The sequence below is a fragment of the Dipodomys merriami genome, unplaced genomic scaffold, assembly GCF_024711535.1.
Source record: "Dipodomys merriami isolate MVZ:Mamm:240054 unplaced genomic scaffold, mDipMer1.0.p SCAF_110, whole genome shotgun sequence".
NCBI classification, from domain to species: Eukaryota; Metazoa; Chordata; class Mammalia; order Rodentia; family Heteromyidae; genus Dipodomys; species Dipodomys merriami.
Window position 1 is genome coordinate 1,476,682 of NW_027202383.1, and position 21,396 is coordinate 1,498,077.

Here is a 21,396-nt window from a genome sequence, read left to right on the forward strand (position 1 = left end):
CTGTTTTGTTTTGTTTTGTTTCTGTGTTTGTGGTACTGAGGAACTGAACCCAGGGCTTCATGCATGCTAGGCAAGTACTCTACTACTAAGCCACATTCCCAGACCCATCTTGTTATAGTCTTGAGTTAAAAGGCTCTGAGTTCAAGCCCTAGTACTGGTACAAAAAAGAAAGAAAGTGTCTGACACATGAATTCTCCCCATAGCCAGCAGAGGTGGCCTTTCTTTAGTGGCAGGCTTGCGTTCTCAGTGTGTGGCTGAGGAGCAGGGGTGCGGAGCGGGAGGCAGCCTGCCTGCCCGCCCCCCCCCCCCCCGTCCCGTCCCCTGCGCCCACAGCTGCTTCTCCTTCAGGCTCTGGCTGCGGGAGTGGAAAGCACCTAAGGGTCAGGAGGAAACTTCAGGGTGAGTCACGGCAGGATGTGTGGCCCTGGGCAGGGCCTCGCACGTGGCAGCCTTGGAGGAAATGATTTGATTCTTCGGCCTCCCCTATCACCCAGCCGCTCATCACCTCCGACTCTGCTTCCTATCTCAAGATGTTTCCAACAGGCAAACACCTTGGCGAGCACACGTCCGTCCGGGGGAGGACAGGCTGTGTTCCTGGCCCCATCCAGCCCCCCCTCCCCTCCCCGGGCTTCCACAGGAAAATGCTGTGGACAGCAGGAAGCTTTCTGTAGTTGACCTTGGCAGCTATGGATCAGAAAAACCAGGGCGCAGAGGCCCCCAGCGGCTCCCCTGGAGGCTGCGGCCTCCCTGCGCCTGCTCAGAAATCAAGGCCATCAGTCCTGCTTGCCCTAGCCCAGCGCTAGCGGCCTGAACACACAGCCAGCCCGGCTGTGTTCTCACGAGACCCTCAGGCCTCCCAGCTCCTGGCATGGGAGGTCTGGGAGCAGAGAGCTACAGGCTCAGCCTCCCGTGGACATCCCACTGGCTTTTTGTGCCAGACATGTCTGGTTCTAGGGACGCTTCACAGCCTTGGCCTTCCCTTTCCCGGAGTCTCCAAAGGGGCAAACTTGGGAGTCCAAGCCTGAGACTCAAGGCTCATACCAAGCCACAGCCTCCTCCACCACAACAAAGCACGTCACGTTTGCCTCATCTCACATTTCCTAACTTTTTCTTGTTGCCAGTCCTGGAGCTTGAACTCAGGGCCTGGATACTGTCCTTTAGCATATTTCACTCAAGGCTGGTGCTTTATCATTTGAGCCACAGTTCCATTATCTGGCTTTTTGGTAGTTTATTGAAGATCAGAGTCTCACAGACTTTCCTGCCCTGGCTGGCTTCAAACCCTGCTCCTCAGATCTCAGCCTCCCGAGTAGCTAGGATTACAGGTGTGAGCCACTGGCACCTGGTTCATTTCCTTCCTTCCTTTTAGTGGACTTGATTCCAACACTTTCAGATTTGCAGAAAACTTGGGGTTATAGCAGCATGTCCATGCACCCCCTGCTCCCCCGCTCCTCTGCCTACAGACATCACACGCAGGCCCCCTGACATTTGCTGCAGCTAACAAACCAATACCAATGAATGACCCCAATGCCTCACTCACATTGCCTTTCTGTTAACTTAGCTTTCTTTTCTGCTCCAGGGTTCCCTGCTGGATGCACACTCTGCTGTCATGTCTCCCGAGGCTCTGAGTGGCTGTGATGCTTTCTTGGGGTTCTCTCCCCATGTCTCCCACTTTACTCCGGGAGCAGAGGGACGCAGTCATCCACACCCCACGCCTTCACAGGGCCACACGGCACTGCCCCGTGAGGCTCCTCACCGCTTCCTTCCCATGGGGGACCAAACCCAAAGCTTTGGACACTTTAGACAAGGCTTGAGTTATATCAGCACCCTCGGCTCTGTGAGACAGGCCCTGCTGTAGGCTGGGCCTTACGCCGAGATTTTCCTGCCTCTACCTCTTGGTGCTGGGAGCATAGGAATCTTACGCCACCTCTTCCAGCCACCTCATTTTTCATGTCAGTGCTGACAGCGGACTGGACAAGAAGTCCAACAAAGCGCCGGCTTTATACCATGCTGATCTAATCCTGAGCAACTGGGAGTCATCTGGAAGGAGGTGGCATAGGACGCCATCCGCTTTTTCATCGTGGAAGAGCCTCGCTGCCTGGGTATGGAAACCGTGACCTCATTTAGAGCAAAAGCTGGGTCTGTATCAGTCCCAAGTATCGGCAGGGGTGGGAGAGGAGCAGATGCGCTGGGTAGGTACCGAGAGCCACCACATGCCAGCTGTTGCCTGGTTTCTATATATTTATTTTTATTTTGGTCCCTGTCCTGCGGCTTGAATTCAGGGCCTGGGCGCTGTCCCTTAGCTTTTTTGCTCAAGGCTGGAGCTCTACCACTTGAACCATAGTTCCACTTCCAGCTTTTCTTCCTCCACCTCCTTCTCCTCTTCCTCCTCCTCCTCCTCCTCCTTTCTTCCTTCTCCTCCTCCTCCTTTCTTCCTTCTCCTGCTCCTGTTCCTCCTCCTTTCTTCCTCCTCCTCCTCCTGTTCCTCCTTCTTCTCCTTCCTCTTCTTCTTTTTTGGCCAGTCCTGGGGCTTGAAATCAGGGAATGAGCTCTGTCATTGAGCTCCTTTTGCTCAAGGCTAGCACTCTACCACTTGAGCCACAGCACCACCAGTGGCTTTTTCTGTTTATGTGGTGCTGAGGAATTGAGCCCAGGGCTTCATGCATGCTAGGTAAGCACTCACTCTACCACTGAGCCACCTTCCCAGCACTCTTTTCTTTTAATGCGAGGGCCTGGGCACTGTCCCTTAGCTTTTTTGCTCGACTAGTGCTTTAAAAAAAAAAAAAAGACTAGTGCTTTGCCACTTGAGCCACAGCTCCACTTCCAGCTTTTTGATTAGAGAGAAGAGTCTCACAGACATTCCCTTCTGGGCTGGCTTCAAGCCCTGATCCTAAGATCTCAGCATCCTGAGTTGCTAAGATTATAGGTGTGAGCCACCGGTGCCTGGTGTCTCCACACTTTGACCTCAGTTGCTCCTAAGAGCCTGTGGAGGTAAAACAATGATGCCTGGTTGATTGACAGATACGAACATTCAGAGAGCGGAGTAAAGTTTCCAGATTGTCAGATACAGTAAGTGGCAAACCCATGTGCCCAATCTGCTCATCCCCCAAGCCATGCGGCATCAGGGCCCTGGGGTCACCGTGGTTCGGGGAGCCTTGTAGGTGGAGGGCCTGGTCACGTGCAGTGGTGCTGTTGACCAGGCACTGCTGTGGTTCTGGGAGCCAGAGTGGAACCGTCCTCCATCTGTTTGGCAGGCAGGTCTGATGGCCTTTCGGATTGACCTTTATCCCTTACTTTGTAAAAAATTAGCATCGATTAATTGTTTTGACATGTTCACAAAAGCATGAAGTAAAGCTTGTGTCTTACCTCAGGCTGGCCATTCTGAAGGGCTGTTTCCAAAGACCCATTCCTGTCTTTCCTGGACTGCTCTGTTGTCACGGCTATCACCGGAGGCTGCTGCCAGGAGCTGAGGGCAGGAGGGCAGCGTTCCTCAGTGGCCCAAGTTCCTTGCCACGAAGCTGCCGCTTGAGGTTGGCACTGCAGGCCTCCTGGGACCTGCTAGGACTTGGGTATTAATTTGAGGGCTAAGTGTCAAGGTACTGCCCTACCTATGAACAGAGGAGCTAAGAGTTTTTTAAGTCTGGTAATGAGTTTCTTTCTTTTTGGGGCAATGTCAGCCCTTCCCTTGCTCTCTCCCAGTTAAATCTTAATTACTTTTTTTTGGTTGTTGTTGTTGGTGGGGCTTGAGTAACTTATGGCTTGGGAGCTGTCCCTGGGCTCTTTTGCTCAGGCTAGCACTCTACCACTTGGAGCCACAGTGCCACTTACAGGAGCTAAGGTTTTATTTATTTATTTATATTTTTGGGGGGTCTGGTCATGGGGCCTGAACTCTGGGCCTGGGCGCTGTCCCTCAGCTCTTCAGCCCCGAGCTAAGGTTTTGAAGTTGCATCAGAAAGTGGTTTTAGAGGGGCTGGGAAGGTGGCTCAGTGGTAGAGCGCTTGCCTTGCATGCATGAGGCCCTGGGTTCGATTCCTCAGCACCACGTAAGTGGAAGTGGTGCTGTGGCTCAAGTGGTAGAGCAGTAGCCTTGAGCTAAAGAGTGAGGGACAGCGCCCAGGCCCAGAGTTCAGGCCCCACGACCGGACCCCCCCCCCCCCAAAAAAAAAAAGAAAGTGGTTTTAAGGTTGGGTGGGGTAGAGCAACAACAAAACAATGAAGAAGAGCAGAATGAGGGACAGGTCATACCGAGGGGGGCACTGGCCAGTACGTACTATCGGGGGACTCCCCCAGCCCAAGGGCAGCTGGCAGCTGGCAGCACACTGGGTATTCTCTACTGCATGTGGTGTCTGCCACCTACTCTTCTGGGAGAAAGCCCTGGGTTTTCTTCACGCCGAGCTGCACTTAGCCAAACCCTGAGGGAAAGCGATGGTTTTCCAGGTGAAGGCCCTCAGCTGCGGCCGGTCTGGGAGGGCCTGTCTCCATGGGCCGCTGTCACTGGAGGACGCTGGGAACACACAGGTGCTGCCCGGCAGCCCCACCTCGCTCTGCGCCTTGTCGCCCAGCACTGAGAGGGCTGCTTACAGTAGGTACCATGGCCCTCCGGGCCCTGCCAGGGTGGGCGCTGGCTAAGGATAAAGGGTCCACTCTCCCCCACCTCTCCATCTCTTGCTGCTGCTTCAGCTTCTTCTCACCTGCAGGAAGTGTCTGTTGGGAAGCTCCCCACAGACACAGCGCGGGCCTCTCCAATGTCTCCCATCAGGGTGGTACAGCTCTGTGGGTCCCCGTCACCGAGGGCCATGGGGATGCCCCACTCCTCAGGACCTGCCAATTAACCTTCCCTCAAGTCCTGGCTCTGCCACTTACCAGCCAGCAAGTTGTCCCCCTTGGCTCTGTTTGCATGGCACAGGCTCACAGGCTGGTGCTAAGGTTCTTTCGAGCAGCATCCAGCCCCAGCTGGACTTGCACTCAGCACAGCCAATGTGGCCTGCAACAGGACTGCCCTCCCTCCTCTAGCACCTCCCCGCTGTCGGGCCACAAGAAGCCTGATTCTCCTGAAGCTGCTCCTTTCTCTGTGACATGTCCCTAAGGCTTGCATTTCCACAGTTGGTGCATTTGAAATGATTGTGCAAAGTCTTTACCCTTACCATATAGATGTGTGTCTTGGAGTGTGTGTGGCAGGCCGAGCTGGACGTGCAAATCCCTCCTGGCTCCTGGCAGCACCATCACGGTGGTGGGAGGAGCCACTGGCTGCCAAGATGGAGGCCATGGGCATCCCACAGAGGCTGTGAGCCACTGGTGGCGGATGACCCCAGGGGCCCTCACCAAGACCCTGCTGAGCATCATGGGAACGACCTGTGGAGCTCAGTTTGTGGAGGGAGGAGCCACGAACTTGGCAAGTCTCTAAACCTCAGCTGTGGGATGAGGACAGTGAAGCGAACCAGCCTTTGATGCCTGGAACCTTCCCTGAGAGGCAGGCAGTGCTCCCGCTCCTGCCCCACAGGGGAGAAGGCTAGAAGCCAGGAGGGAAGACCCTGGCGGTCCGAACCCCAGACCAGAGGAGACAACGCACGTCCAGCGTCCAGCTGATGGTGTGTGTGTGGCACGTCCACAGGCTGAGTGGGGTGGGCTCTCTCAAGGCAGCGGAGGCTGAACAGGTGAGGAGGAGCAGGGGAGTGTGTGCTCTGCCTGGCTGCTGACTTTTTACTGCCTGCAGACTCACCTAAGGCACTGGCCCTTCTTGGGCCTCCAGCCGGTGACCTTCAGGATTAGAACTCACATCACAAGCTCTCCTGGGCCCCCTGACGGGCACCTGCAGAGCCTGGGATGCTCAGCCGTCTCCCTTCCCTCTAGATCCGATTGCATCTGTAGTGCTGGGACTGCAGGTGTGTGGTACCCTGCCTGGTCCTTAGCCTCCATCATGGTGTGAGCCAATCCTTTACAATACATTTCTCTTTCTGTGAGTGCTGTTGGCTCTCTGAAGGACAATCAGTGTTGGCAACAGCAGGACTATGCCAGGACCTCCCGGAGGCTCCTGAGTACCAGGCGCTGCGGAGGTGCTCGCTGGGGACTCAGGAGCACTGACATAGGCCCTACCACCATGACCACGAGTAAGGGGCAGAGTGGCTTCCCATTATGCCAGAAACCTGCAAAGTAAAATTTGCTTATTATGGAGAGATTTACAGTCATGCCTTTTAAAGATGTTTCTTAAAACAAACTTGTAGTCATGGTAACCCTCTTAAAACAAGATGCGACCTGGCTTGGAGAACCTGAGAGCTAATTACAATAGTGCTTTGTATTTAGCTACCCTTTCTTCTGTAAGTTTTATGGACCTCCCTCATTAAGCTCTACAAACACCCTCTGAAGTCCTTGGGGGACAGATACTATAAAGCCCATTTTACAGATGTACGCACCAAGGAACGGGTAAAGTTAAGTGACTTCGCCACTCACTGGAAGCTTAGCACGAGCAAGTCTGGGCCAGACCCAGCCCTCTCGTTTCCTCTGCTGTCTTTACTAACCAGACTCCATCCTGGGTTTGGAAAGCTCTCCATCATTAAAGGATTAGGTTCCCACAGCCGGGGTTGGGGATCCCAGACTGTGCTGCTCTAGATCTGCACACACAACTACACAGAAGCTGCAGGCCCATGGGGGAAGGGAGGAGCGTGGAGGGCACCAGGCACGGGGCAGGGGTGAGGTAGGAGGAAGTGTGCTTCTGGAGTCCCTGAAAAGGCCAGGTGGCCACGGCTTACCCTGCCATCCCCAGGGAAGTTCAGCGGATACCAAGCCATGCCTGGTGGTCTCGGGTCCTCTACTCTGTCGCAGACACCTCGGCCCTGGCTCAGGTCCTGTAGGAGGGCCTGTGGTCCTGGGGTGGAGCACCAGATCAGTGCCACCATGGGTGATGTTTGCTGGCCACATGACAGATCCGCAGTCAGAGTTCTGCTCTACAGGCCTCCAGGGGCTCAGGTGCTCACTGCATTCTCTGCTCACAATGTTTCCTGGACGCTAAGTCTTCTCCCAGATCTCAACCTCTCTTCCAGGCCTACCCCGACTTCAGAGACCACCCAGCCCACCTCTCATCCCTCACGCTGCCCAGCGCTCATCCTGACATTATGTTGACAGTCTGAGGTCTCCTTGTGAAAGCAGGGCACTGAGGGGTCACTAGGCTGTGGCTGTATACACCGTGACTTAGGCCACTGGACCGATGAAGGGGAGGAAGAAATATGTGTGTGAATGAGCTTTGTGTTGAGCACTCTGAACTTGAGGTGTCAGAGGGCCCTGTTTGGAAGTTGGCTCTGCGAGCCTGGGAAGAGCGGCGCGATGGAAGGCAGAGGACAGAAAGGTGTAGGGAAGGAAGGCCCCGTGGGGGCACGGGAGGCTGTAGGGAGCCGGAGGGGTGTGTCTCTGGGATAAAGAGGCAGACATGGGGGCTGGGAAGGTGGCTCAGTGGTAGAGTGCTTATCTTGCATGCATGAGGCCCTGGGTTCGATTCCTCAGCACCACATAAGCAGAAAAAAAAAAAAAAAAAAGCTAGAAGTAGCACTATGGCCCAAGTGGTAAAGTGCTAGCCTTGAGCTGAAGAGCTGAGGGACAGCGCCCAGGCCCAGAGTTCAGGCCCCACAACTGACCAGAAAAAAAGACGAGGCAGACAGGCAAACTACCAGAGGGCAAGAAAGCCCAAGATGAGAGTCTAGTCACACTTGGCAAGATGGGGCCAGCTCCCTCTTCCTAGAGCTCGAGTGGGGAGAGGGACTGAGGTGGGATCTGGTACGTGCAGGTGGGGGAGGGGTGTGGGCTGTCTGGACTCACGCCTGTTCAGCAGGGTGAAGAGAGGCGGTGTCCCCCTGAGCATGGGAAATAGACAAGGGCCCACGGAGGGAGGTGGGGCTGCAGGCAGAGGGGGTGGGCTGGGGAAGCGCACTCGGGCAGGTGCTCCGGCCAGCTGGACCTGAGGGGCCCACGAATTCTTGGTGTAGGATGCTTCATTTTGTCTGCAGCTAAAACAAACTCAAGGCTACTGCACAAATGTAGTTGGCCTCTCTCCTGCCCTTTGGCTTTGAAGTTCCATCTGGGTTTACAAAATAGTCACAGTCTGGAACCAATGCCCGTCAGAGACTAACGACTTCCTCCTCCATGCCACCCGGTATGGGAATTCTCACTGGGCAGGGAGCCCAGAGCACAGGGCCTCCAACAGCCAGGGAGGGCCAGCAGGAGCCCCACTGTGGCACGCACCCCTGCAGCTCAGGTTTCAGCCACGGCACCGTCTCCCCCTTCTTCTTCTTTTTTTGTATCAGTCCTGGGGCTTGAACTGGGTTTGGGCACTGTTCTTGAGTTTTTTGCTCAAGGCTAGTGCTCTACCACCTGAGCTAGAGCTCCACTTCTGGCTTTTTTGGTGGCTAACTGGAGGTAAGAGTCTTATGGACTTTCCTGCTGGGCTGGCTTTGAACCGTGATTCTTAGGTCTCAGCCTTCTAGAGAGCTGGGATCACAAGTGTGACATTCAGCAGTCCTTCCATCTCTCTTGCTCTTTTTTTCTGTCGGTCTCATGGGGCCTGAACTCTTGGTCCTGGCGCTGTCCCAGCTTTTCAGCTCAAGGCGAGCACTCTACCACTTGAGCCACAGTGCCACTTCCAGTTTTTTGGTGGTTAATTGGAGATAAGAGTCTGACGGACTTTCCTGCCAGGGCTGGCTTTGAATGGCGATCCTCAGATCTCAGCCTCTTGAGTAGCTAGGATAACAGGCTTGAGCCACTGGTGCCCAGCACTCTTTTTTTGCAGGTCATGTGACTTGAACTCAGGGCCTGGGCTCTGTCCCTGAGCCTCTACGTGCTCAAGGTTAGGGCTCCACTACTTGAGCCACAGTGCCACTTCTGGCTTTTTCTGAGTAGTTTATGGGAAAGTCTCATGGACTTTCCTGCCCAGGCTGGCTCTGAACTATGATCCTCAATATCTCAGCCTCCTGAGTCACTAGGATTATAGGTATGAACCACCAGTATCAGGCACCTTGCATCTCTTCAGGGTGAGGACTCATGGTTTCTAGTGAGGTCCCACCAGCCACCTGCTCATGAAAAGCATGGGCTGTCTTGAGTTGGAAAGCAGCAGCACTGCACCCAACAGTTCACTTCAACTGCATTTATTAATTCTGGAAAATCTGTGTGAACAAAATTAATAAAAAAATTATTATGGGTAAATTTTCCCCTCACGTTCAAAGAGGTGCACAGTTCCTCAACCAAGTCGTGCACAGGTGCCTAATCAGGAGGGCCCTGCAAACATAAGGCCAATTTCATGTTCTTCCAAAGGAGAAGAGTAAAAATGATACCAATCTGTATATGAACTTTATAGGAGTTGGGTGTGGTGGTGTATGCCTGTAATCTCAGCACCTGAAAGGCAGGATAGTGAGTTTAAGATTAGCCTCAGCTAAATAGAGACTTAATTAAAAAAAAAAAAAACCTAAAAAAACAAGTTTTAGAGTGTCTAAGATATAATAAAGTATGTATTCACAGTATTTATGTAAAAATGAAAGCCACTTATTCAAACCCCTTGCTGTCTTTTTCCAAATTCCGAGCAGAATTCAGTCTAAGACACAATAGACTCAGGTTTTTAACTTCATTGGCACATAAGTTAAGCCAGGTTTGAAATTCACTTCCTAAGCAAATCATCAAATTTTTTAAAAAAGGTGTTTTTTCTTCTAATGATCTCTTAAGTTTACCAGAGAAAGAAGGAAAAGGGCCGGGAGGCCAAGGACAGGAGGAAGAGCCTGGGCTTGGGAGACAGGCCTGGAACACAGTCGCCTTCATCTGCAGTGCCTGTCCATAAAGGAAAGAGAAAAGCAACTGGACACAGAGGCCAGTCCCCTGCGGGTGGTCCAGGGACAGGAGTTTGGGAGAGAAGCCGGAGAGGAAACTGTAGCCCAGGATGGGCTGCTTGCCAAGAACCAACAATTTTTTTCTGTGACCATGTCTTACAAACAAATGCTCTACATACTCACCCTAGAAACAGACTTGGCTCTCAGACCAGAGCAATGGACATATGACCCACACTGGCCACTGCCTCTGCGGCAAGCTAACCTGCCTGAAGCACAACAGACCACAGGAGGAAGACGAAACCCAAGAAAAGGGGGAAAGGGAAACCTACAGCGACAAGGAACCATAAGGAAAAGGTGGAAAGGAGGAAGGAAGAGATAGCATGAGCAGCCAGATGGAAGGAGATGCAAAAGCAGGCAGTGGTGCTGTGGCTCAAGTGGTAGAGTGCTAGCCTTGAGCACAAAGAAGTTCAGGGATAGCGCCTAGGCCCTGAGTGCGAGTCCCAGACCAGCAAATAAAAAAAATAAAAAAGATACCTTCCAAACCATGAATTCCAATGTTAATCTCAAAAATTAACTAAGGCAAGGATCTTTCTTAAAGAAGCCACCCAAATAAAAGCATTTATTGTTATATGCTCCTCCCATCAAGTTAATCCCCAATTGTACTTAATCAGAAAAATAACCTTGTGTCACATTAAAATAACCAGTAGCTCCCACTTGTTACTATTACCATTATTTGTCCTGTTAGTATAAAAATAGTTTTGAAAATATCCCAAACACAGAGGCAGGCAAACAAACCTGTCCACATAAACTTAAAAATGCGAACAGGGCCAGGATGCACTGCCAGGCAAACAGGGATGAGACTGCAGAGGTCCGGCAGTGAACGGCAGTGGCCATTACAAGACAAGAAGCTCCTAAGACATGACAATCTTCGTTTTCGGCACAGGGCAAACCTTTCATTTCAGGGTCACCTTCTGCAATGCTCAAGGAGGATCTGGTCTACTCAGTTAAACCAGGAAGGACAGTATTTGAAAGGGGGCAACAACTTAGAAAAGAAGCGCTGTGGGGGGCCAGCTGGTATCCCTGTCTGGGCTTCCCTTTGACCCACAGCTGGGCTCAGTGGTGCTTCTGGCCCCAAACAGAGTCACTTCCATGCTCAATGAAAGGACCGGCCTCTTCTGGGTCTGGACCTCAGGTGACCAGCTGACCGGCGAAGCTTCTTCCTCTCTTGTCGGTGCAGTTTCTCAGCCTCCTGCTGCTTCTTTTGCTGTTCCGACTAATACAGAAGATGAGAAGATGAGAAAATGAGTGAAGGCAATGGCAAAACGAGGGACAAGGCTTCCTTTGGTGACCCTCAGCATACAGCAGCACCACCTGTCACGGGCCTGCCTAGAGGCAAACGCTGCCCTGGCTCTGGCTCTGCCTCAGGTTGTTGGACTTGGCTCCGAAAAGCTTGCCCTGGCAAGGACTGGCAGGACCTGGCAGGACTGATGAGACACAGGTCACCTTTCATCATTACTGGAAAAGCAGTTCTAAACCTCTGGGCCAGCCAAGTGTGACCCAATGTAGCAGTCCAGCCTTCACTCCTGGACGCTTTCAAAAGGCCTGCAGAGGACACCACTGCTTATCAGATGCCCACCCTGTTTTACGTCTTTTGCTTATAAGCCAGACTATTAGTTTATTTTTACTATCTTAAAAACAAAAAACAAAAACCTTGCATTTTTTACCCACACTTAATTTTGGCTAATCACAGTCTACTTGAAAGCAGAGGTTTGCTCTTAGGAATCGCTGCCGAGGAGTTGGCAGACAGCGGGGAGTGGTGCGGGAGGCCTGGGGCTGAGGGCAAGGAGGGGCCGCATGTGTCCTCCACGCTCCCCAGCTCCCCACCCCCACTGCCACCAATGGCATCATGACTTTCAGCAGAGATTCTTCGAAAAGGCTCGATGCAGGGTCCAGTGTTTCACAACCACATTGGATGGTTTCTGAGAAAGCAACTTCTGCAGGTAGAGCTCTGCCCACACTGGCTAGAAGTGCCTATGTGGCACAAAGGCCAGGCTTGGCAGGCTGTGGAGGTTGGGAGACTCTGTCTCAAAGGCCCTACGGTGCCTGTGTTGCTACACACATACAAACACATCTAGGGAGCTCTTGGCATGGATTCTGAGTAACTGCTGGAGGCCCTTGCTGACCACTCCTTTTCCTCCCAGTTACTTCAAAGTAACCTGTCCTGGGTGTTCTTCCGAAGTCCAGTACTGATGCTCTCACACACTCCACCAGAGCTCCCTGGACTTCCTCGGGGACCCGTGAAGGGAGCCATGTCCTGCGGTCTTGCCCCTACCAGTCCCCTTTAATCTACTCGCTTCCAATGGACAGCATGATTAAAAAATAAAAATAACAATGCTATGTCAGCTGGGCACTGGAGGCTCATGTCTGTAATCCTAGCGACTCAGGAGGCTGAGATCTGAGGTTCACAGTTCAAGGAAGCCAATCAGGCAGAAGAGTCTGTGAGACTGACTTATCTCCAATTAACCAGCAAAAAGCAAGAAGTAGAGGTGCAAGTGGGAAGGGTGTCAGCTTTGTGTTAAAAAAGCTCAGGGACAGGATCTAGGTCCCGAGTTCAAGAATCAGTACTAACACACATACAAAAATGAATTTGGGGGCTGGGGATATAACTCAATGGTAGAAAGCTTGCCTAGCACGTGCAAGACCTGGGTCTGATTCCCAGCAATGGAAGAAAAGAAGAAAGAAAGAAAAGAGAAAGAGAAAGGAGAGAACTTTATGATCTATGGATTATAGCTCAATTTTTGTATGTGACGGTACTGGGACTTGAACTCAAGTCCTTACTCTCTCACTTAGCTTTTCTGCTTAAGGCTGGCTTTTTAACACTTGGGCCATACCTCCACTTCCAGGTTTTGTTTTTTTTTTGTCAGTTGCAGGGCTTGAACTCAGGGCCTAGGCACTGTCCTTAAACCTCTTCCTGTTCAAGGCTAGCTCACTACCACCTGAGCTCTACCACTTCTGTTTCTGAGTGGTTAACTGGAGATAAAGAATCTCACAGGGACTTTCTGCCCAGGCTAGCTTCAAACTGTGATCCTCACATCTCAGCCTTCTGAGTAGCTAGGATCAGAGGTGTGAGCCACTGGCACCTGGCTCCACTTCCAGCTTTTTGATGGTAACTGGAGATAAGAGTCTCTTGGATTTGTCTGCTCTGGCTGGCTTTGAAATACAAACCTCAGATCTTAGCCCCTTCTGTAGCTAAGATTACAGATATAAGTTGTGAGGGCCTGGTTTTGTACCTCAATTTTTTTTTTTTTTGGGGTCCGGTCATGGGGCCTGAACTCTGGGCCTGGGCGCTGTCCCTCAGCTCTTCAGCTCAAGGCTAGTGCTCTACCACTTGAGCCACAGCACCACTTCTGGCTTTTTTCTTTTTGCTTATGTGGTGCTGAGGAATCGAACCCAGGGCTTCTGGCATGCAAGGTATGCGTTGTACCACTAAGCCACCTTCCCAGCCCCTGTACCTCAATTTTAAAAAGGAAGCTGAGGTGGAATCTTGATCATTCATTCTGCTTGGTGACTATATTGAGAGTGACCAACTAGGAATGAGCAAACCTTTTTGAGAGTAAAACCATGTAGTTTCACTTGTTAATTAATAGCAAATATTTAGGCAACTTACTTTCCAATATGCAGAAGGCATTACTTCAGAGGTTAAAGAAATGGATCTTAGGGGGCTGGGAAGGTGGCTCAGTGGTACAGTGCTTGCCTAGCATGCATGAGGCCCTGGGTTCAATTCTTCAGCACCACATAAAAAGCCAAAAGTGGCACTATGGCTCAAGCGATAGAGCACTAACCTTGAGCTGAAGAGCTGAGGGACAGTGCCCAGGCCTAGAGTTCAAGCCCCATGACCGACCAAAAAAAAAAAAAGAAATGGATCTTACAGAAGAGCTTAGAATAGTGTCACAACTTGCAGAGCCACTCAGCTGGGGAAAGTATGGAACACCGGATGGGGCTGACATGAACACATTAGCACAGCGCGCATCCTTGAAGTCCACAGGTTCTGTTATATCCTTTGACGGTTAGGACTTCTGCTTAGCCAGGCTGTAGCACATGCTTCAGCGAGACCCAAAAGAAGGCAGAAGCTCAACCCCAACAGCCACTCCCAGCTCTCAGAGGCCCTGCCTCCCTGGGCTATATTAACACTCCTCAATCTGCTTCCCCCGGTCAACTGTGAGGGGCTCTGGCCGCAGGGAAAATGCTAGAACTGGGAACACAGCTTCCTCAGGGAGGGAAAAACTTGGGAAGCAGTCCTAACACCTGGTGGACACATAACATTACCCTTCATGAATTGTCCCTTCATGAATTAAAAAGCAATATTAAAAACAACTTACCCTCTTTAATGTGAATGTCAATTGCTTGCTGCCAACAGTGGTGTCAGATACACTCAATGTTCCATTTTTTGCTTCGAGTTTCAAACGATCTTCTAGGGTTTTACTGTAGAAAATTTAAAAGAACACCACATTAATTAGCCTATTTTCATTAGCCAACTAGGATTAATCACATGAAGTCTTGCACATGTGGTAAAGACAAAGTATCATTCACATCAGGGAACCCATGGAAAGATTCAGAGCACTTACACCATCATTACTCATACCTGACATCTACATCTGAACAATGGCTGATTGACACCCATTGGATATTTAAGTGTAGTATTGAGGGCTTTAGTGATTGTTACTAATCTATTGAATCATATTTCTGAAGTCAAATAAGGAGCAATGTATTTCCTGTCTGTAGCATTTTTGGAGCTAAGGTGTTTTATACTTAAGCCATGCATGAGGTGGTATCTGAGCATTTCACTCTCTTCTCTTCTATGAGGGAATGAATACAAAGAGCTAGAAACCACTCTGACTTCTCTTCACTGGGCTTCAGCAAGCCAACACCTTTAGCATGGATCCACCTGAGTACAGAGACAGGAACGGGAAGCAATTACACTTGATTACTACGTGATCTCTCTAATCACTGTGATTTCTACGAGCATCTTGCAGCCTTTTACTTCAATTATTCTAACACACTTTATCCCAAAGTTAAATCTTACTTCATTTCTTGATCTTATTTTCCTGACTTGAGGTATCCTTATACAATGTGTGTATCATTTGTTGGGTCTTTTAATTCATGAACAATCCTGGCCTGAGCTTTCTAGTTAAACTTGAATTTTCTACTAGCTATATAATACTTCATTGCATGTTGCTGTAATTTTTTTTTTTTTGGTTGGTTGGTTGTGGGGCTTGAACTCGGGCTCTGGGCACTGTCCCTGAGCCTTTCTGTGCTCAAGACTGGTGCTCTACCACTTGAGCTACAGTAGCACCCACTTCCAGCTTTTTCTGTGTATGTGGTACTGTGGAATTGAACCCAGGGCTTCATGCATGCTAGGCAAGCATTCTATCACTAAACCACATTCCCAGCCATGTTAACTTGCTTTATAAAGGAAAAATGTTGAAAAATTGAATTAAGCAATTAAGCTTTAAGATATATTAAGCCCCCTCCCCCCACTTCCCTACTGGGCACTGAATTCAGAGCCTTCTGCTTGCTAGGTAAGTGTTCTACCACTGAAGCCCAGCCCAAGATATATATATATATATATATATATATATATATATATATATATATATATATGCATAAACAGCACTGCCTCTTCTAGAAATGGCTAAAGCAGCACGTTCTCATCCTGTAAGGAGACCAGAAAAAGATGGGGAAGAACAACAATAACAAACATGAAGTTTTCTCTTCTACTATTTCCTCCTTCCAAGAAACAAACAATGATTTGAATACATAATATACATGCCTGGAAATGTCATAATCAAATTCCCCTGGTATGCTAATATATGCTAATAAAAATTGCCAAAAAAAACCTAATAAAAAAGAAGTAAAACACAAAAGCACTTCCGTTTTTCCTTCTTACCTCTCCTTTGTACCAGCTAAATGCACCTTTTCAAATCTAGTATTCCAAAAAAAGCCAAACCTGAGAGAAAAGGCTGCAACGACCCCATCTTTCCTGAGACGGACTAAGGAGAGCTCCTCCTGCAGAGCCCAGAGACTGGGATACTTCTTTGAAACCATACAACTAGTGTTTGATGTTCACACCATGAGAAATTTATCTCATTTCTAACTGGGAGTAATGTACTAAACATAGCTTCTTTATATGATTTGAGACATAAAGTGGTTAGCATAAAAGTGCTACTCTTTTCTAAGCAATAATGTTATTAAGAAGCACTTTTAAAGCACTTTTCATCTTCAAAGTTCTTTACAGACTAACTAATTAATCCTTTCAACATCCCTGAGACAGAAGTATTTATCCTTTATAGATGGCAGAAAGGGCGGTAAGATGTTAAATGACTGGCCCCAGGCCACATAAGGATCCAAGTTTAAACCAGGCTTCCAATGTAGGGAGTTCTGGTTTCCAGGTGTGTGTCTGACCATATTTGATTTACATAGTTCTATGCAGGACGCTGTCTATTAGGTTGTAAATGACAAGGCCCACATGACAAACTGATGAAGTTAAGACTGTTTCTTGTCTTTTCTTTTTTGGCTCTGGGGATGGAATTCAGAGCGTTGCACTTGCTAGGCAAGCACTTTGCCACTGAGTCACATCCGAGTCTGTCATTTTGTTACAAAAAAAAAAAAAAGGACAAAATTCAAGTGTACACTGACTAACAAGCATGTAAATTATGTCAGCCTGAGCAAATTCCTCTGCCTGTCGATTTTACCTTGTTCTTCCCTTTCCTAGCTATAAACTCCGAGCTTCAAAGTGAACAGGAGCTCCGGGAGCCGCTAGGGAGCCGCTGGGCCAAAGTGGACATGGAGAACACTAATTTGGGAAGAAAAAGACTCTTCAAGTCAATTGTGGGAAATTACTACTCTTTTAAGAATGACCTTATTTCCTCCATGCTAGGTATATAAACTCCAGGTTTCTTCTGTCAATGTACTTTCAATGCACACGTGTGAAAACTTGTTCTGTCTAGGCTACTTGGAAAGGCAAGCTGGGGTTTAGAATGAGCCATGGCAGGAGATCAGAGACAGCCGGGGACGGTGGAGAGATTTTTACATTAAAGCAAGTTCTACTTCCCTCCCTTTGAAAGTCAGTTTGCTGTTACATGGCTGCCACCCAGCAGTGCCGTGTCTGTTGCCTGAGAATGACTGTTGAAATGACAGCAAAGGCAGGAAAAAGTCAGATGCAGCTGCATTAACTGCAGCTCTGCCACGGTGGAACAAGATACAGAGAAGGCCTGTGGGGAGGACCCCCCACCCCATCTAGGTTTCAGGTCTAGAAAGCAGGGTGCTTTCTATTTAGTAATAAAATTAAACATGTATGGAATAGTCTAAATTAAGAAAAGATAACCACCCCAACTCATCTGTGGCAATTGCTAAGAAAAGATACAGATCTTAAAAGGCTGAAAGTAGAATGGACTCTTGGGAAGAACCTACATTATTAATAAGGCTGCCTTAATATAAAAGAGAAAAATGGGCATAAACTACAAGGGGGTAAATCAAAGTAGATATTCAGTAAATGCCCCAGGAAAGGGCATACTTCTTTGAGGTCTTAAAATATATACACACTCCACAATTTCTCTAATTAGATACATTTAATTAAAAATCATACTCTTCAACTAAAGTTTTAAAATTGCTTTGCAGGGAGAGGTAGCAGGAGAGGAGAGGGTAATATGAAGATACAGAATTTATAAAAGTGCAGAAATACCATCTACAGATAAATTATCTTCAAAATTTTAAAATGATTTTTAAATGTATATTTAAATATATTTTTAGGGACTCTGAAATAACTGATTTTGAAAACTTTTACCTATACCATAAAAGTTATCAAAAACACAGGAAAACTAGTGTTTTCAGTTTGTACATATTGCTTTAGAGGCCCTACTGAGGGAGGTAAATTCAAGCAACCATGAAATCTAGTGAGCCATCTATTAGCACAACTAAAGTTTCAAGAGGTTTCTTTTTTTTTTCATGAATAAAGTTTTATTGTAACACAAAAGAAAAGTAAGTTCATATGGCTACATTTTCCTTGTTCCATTCTTCATGTTTCTGTCCTTTTTTCACTCTATGAGCTTCTTTTTTATGTGCCATCAGGCACATAAAACCTCCATCAAGGAGGTTTCTAAGAACCATGGCTGCTGCAGGCCTAGGGAGCAGGCTCTACTAAATGCAAAGCGCTCAAGACTTTTTGGAGGGTGATTTGGCATTGTCTGTCACACACCCTTTTAGACCCAGAGAAGCCCACGGCTAGGAATATATTCTAAAGCAACACTTGCACACACACACTCTCTAAGAGAAAAACAAGAACCACCTCAACACACACAATGGAGCAATGACTATACACACATGGTGTGGCTCATTCATCTTAGGAAATGTTCCTACAATGATACTTAATTGCCGAGAGCATGTTAAACACAATGATCAGCATGCTCCATTCATGTCAAAGAAAGAAAAGCTCCAAGCACACGGGAGTGAGTGTGGTGTACAGAGGATGAGTGCACTGACAGGCTGGAGAGACGGCGAGGACCCAGCAGTGAGCAGCCTCTACCCTAGCACGCTGGGGCGCTGCTGGCGCATGCTACTACCTCTTTAAACTGGAGGCTGGGAATTCATTTCAAAATTAAGATTTTAGAATGTCCACACTTCACTCTTGTCCATCATTTATCAGGGAGGATACTTAGTTGGGGAGAAAACAGACCACAGTTAATGCAGGTAGGGTAATGCCGACACCCCAACAAAGAGCTCTGCTATGGAACCGCCCATGAAGACAAGGTCCTTGAAGGCATGAACTATTTCCAAGAGTCTCTGAATTCTAGGACGTACCACAGGGCAGCTACTTCAGAGCAAGCTTTCACACCCGAGCCAGCCAGCAGCTAGAACAGATATCCACTGCTGCTTCCTGCAGGCCACGCTGCCCAATGCCAGAGAAGGTCAGCAAGCACACGCTTCCCAACACCTATCTGCCAAGGAAGCAGCAGCACTTCAGCTTCTACCTGGCCTGCTGACTTTGAGCCCAGTGGCTCTGAGGATGCATACACTGTCCATCCTCAGCTTCCTGCACTTAAGGATCCAGACTCCTTACCAGGTTCCACTTGGTCTATGGCCACCATCCTCTCGTTTCTCCACCACCCTCTTCCCATGGTTGATTCCTCTCTGTCCACTTCCAAAACATCTCTCTTGGGCCTAAAAGTGGTTGCCATCATTACTGGCTCCCACTTTTCCTTTTACTGCCAAACTCCTTGCGAAGAATCAGGTACATTATTTATTTATTTTTCAAACTCCCTGCTCATTTATCAATCCCTCCCAATCACATGTGAGGTCTGTTTGAGAAAGCAGGAGCCCCTCCCAGCAAGGCAATGCCAACACGGCTGTTTTCCTCATGGTGGCATGGCCTGCCCTACTCAGGGCGAGGCTGACCCCACTCCTGCTCCGAGCCTCAGCGCCATGTTTCCCTGCTAACTCTGACAACTCACTGTTATTGCCCATCTTTTCAATCAGAATTCTTGTCCCTAAACAGGTAGGAGATATGCTACATCTCTAAAATCCTACACATTATTTTACACACACTTGCATTTTTTGTAAAGAGAGATATACCAAATCTGTTTCCTTCACCTCAGAACTCATGAACAGTCACAGTGCTGGGACCTTTTCATCTCAGTTTCAGCACAGTAAGAGCTGTTCTTCCTCAGACCAGCATCCCCAGCCTCAGCCCACTTTGCCTGCCTTCAGGAGCCCAGACCTACATTTCCACTTATCTACTGAGCACTTCCAAGAAGACCTGAGTGCTCTGCAGGCTTCATATGTAAAAACCTCAGCTCAATACTTCTGGCCTTGAATCCAATCCACCACAGAGGGCACAGGCCATTTCACTGCCATCCTTGATGGCTCCTTTTTCCTTTCATATTAAATTAGTAATCAATGTGGTTAGTGTTGGCTTTTCTTTTTCTCTCTCTGCTAGCGTATGAAGATTTTGGTTCTCAGGCTGTTCTGCTCCCACCTACTTTTTGGGTAAGCGCTCCCTACTTCTGACTGGGATGAGGTCACCATTTGTCAGTTGATCTCTAGGTGTCCAGTTTTTTCCCACATTGTGACAGATTTATGAAATAAGAGACCTTCAATGCTTCTGTTTTTAAACTAATGTCCAGTACCAGGGCTTGAACTTAGGGACTGGTGCTCATTCAGCTTTCTTGTTCATAGCATTCTACCACTTGAACCATTATCTCTAACCTGCTTTTTTTGCTAGTTATTTTGGAGACAGAGTTTTGTAGCCTTTTCTGCTTAGTGTGACTTCCTCCAGATCTTAGCTTCCTGAGTAGCCAGGATTACAGACATGACCCACTGGTACATGGCACTATGTTTTAAGTGTTTTATGGTCTAAAGTATTTATACAATTGGGGGAAGGATTGGAGCAAACTGATCAGGTTGCCTCAGCTGTACAAGCTCCTAACAAAGGCTTCCCAGGTTGGCTAGGACCAAAAGGACCCCCTCCACCTCCCCACCCTGAAAGTAAGGACTCAGCATCTTTTTTTCTTCCTTTCAACCTTCCTTCCTTCCTTCCTTCCTCTCTCTCTCTCTCTCTCTCTTTCTTTCTTTTTTTGGTTGGGGGGCCCAAACTCTGAGCCTGGGCGCTGTCCCTCAGCTCTTCAGCTCAAGGCAAGCACTCTATCACTTGAGCCACAGAGTCACGTCTGGCTTCCTAGCTCTCCTTCCTTCCTTCCTTCCTTCCTTCCTTCCTTCCTTCCTTCCTTCCTTCCTTCCTTCCAACTATCTTTTTTGATCAGTTGTAGTGCTTGAACTCTGAGCCTCGGCACTGTTCCTCAGCAATTCAATGCAAGGCAAGTGCTTTACCACTTGAGCCATAGCACCACTTCTGGTTTTCTGGTGGTTTATTGGAGATAAGAGTCTCACAGACTTTCCTTGCCCAGGCTGGCTTTGAACCGCAATCCTCAGATATCAGCCTCCTGAGTAGCTAGGATGATAGGCGTGAGTCACCAGCGCCCGGCTGGACTAAGCATCTTTCAAAAGATCAGTTCCAACATGGCCTCTCCTGAAGATTCCCTCAATTTCTCCCACCTTAAGCCTGCTCTTTCCTCCACCACTGTTCCATGCCTCTCTGCGGCTCAGAGACTATTTGCAGTACCCCAAAGTATGCGTCTTTCCTTCCTATTCCCAGGTACAGGATGGCACCTGGTTCATGCCAGTCACTCTTGGGTGTCTGATGAATGGCTGGGCGGAGAGGCAGATAAGTAGGTAAATAATCCATAAATAAAGTTAGCAAACTGTGCTGACAGGCCCACGCATTTATCTAAAGCCATATGACTATGCAGAGCTTTGACTTGTTATTTACTTTTTCCTTATAGAAATAGTTCTCAAGCTGGGCAAGTCCAAGGGACATTTAAACAGAACACATTCAATTTTGATGCAGCCTTTTGTCAATGGCCTTGTGATAACTCGCAGAACAAACGTAAGGAGTCACTTCATTCTCTCAAGGATAATAGTTTCATGCTTCATGAAATAAGGCTCAGATACTGCAAGTTCAGGATTTGCCACCATAATCCAGTCATGA

The 21,396-nt window shown here is 48.6% G+C and overlaps 1 protein-coding gene across 1 annotated transcript in view; it reads right to left on the reverse strand.

Annotated features, from left to right (window-relative positions):
* Positions 1-10,385: 10,385 nt before the first annotated feature.
* The window catches only part of Nol10 (nucleolar protein 10), a 94,251-nt gene continuing 83,240 nt past the window's right edge, over positions 10,386-21,396 (reverse strand). The window contains exons 20-21 of the mRNA XM_070015259.1: positions 14,177-14,279; positions 10,386-11,070 (exon numbers count right to left, since the gene is read on the reverse strand). Of these exons, the coding sequence (XP_069871360.1) occupies positions 10,951-11,070; positions 14,177-14,279 (223 nt within the window). The 3' untranslated portion in view covers positions 10,386-10,950. The remainder of the gene's footprint in view (positions 11,071-14,176; positions 14,280-21,396) is intronic.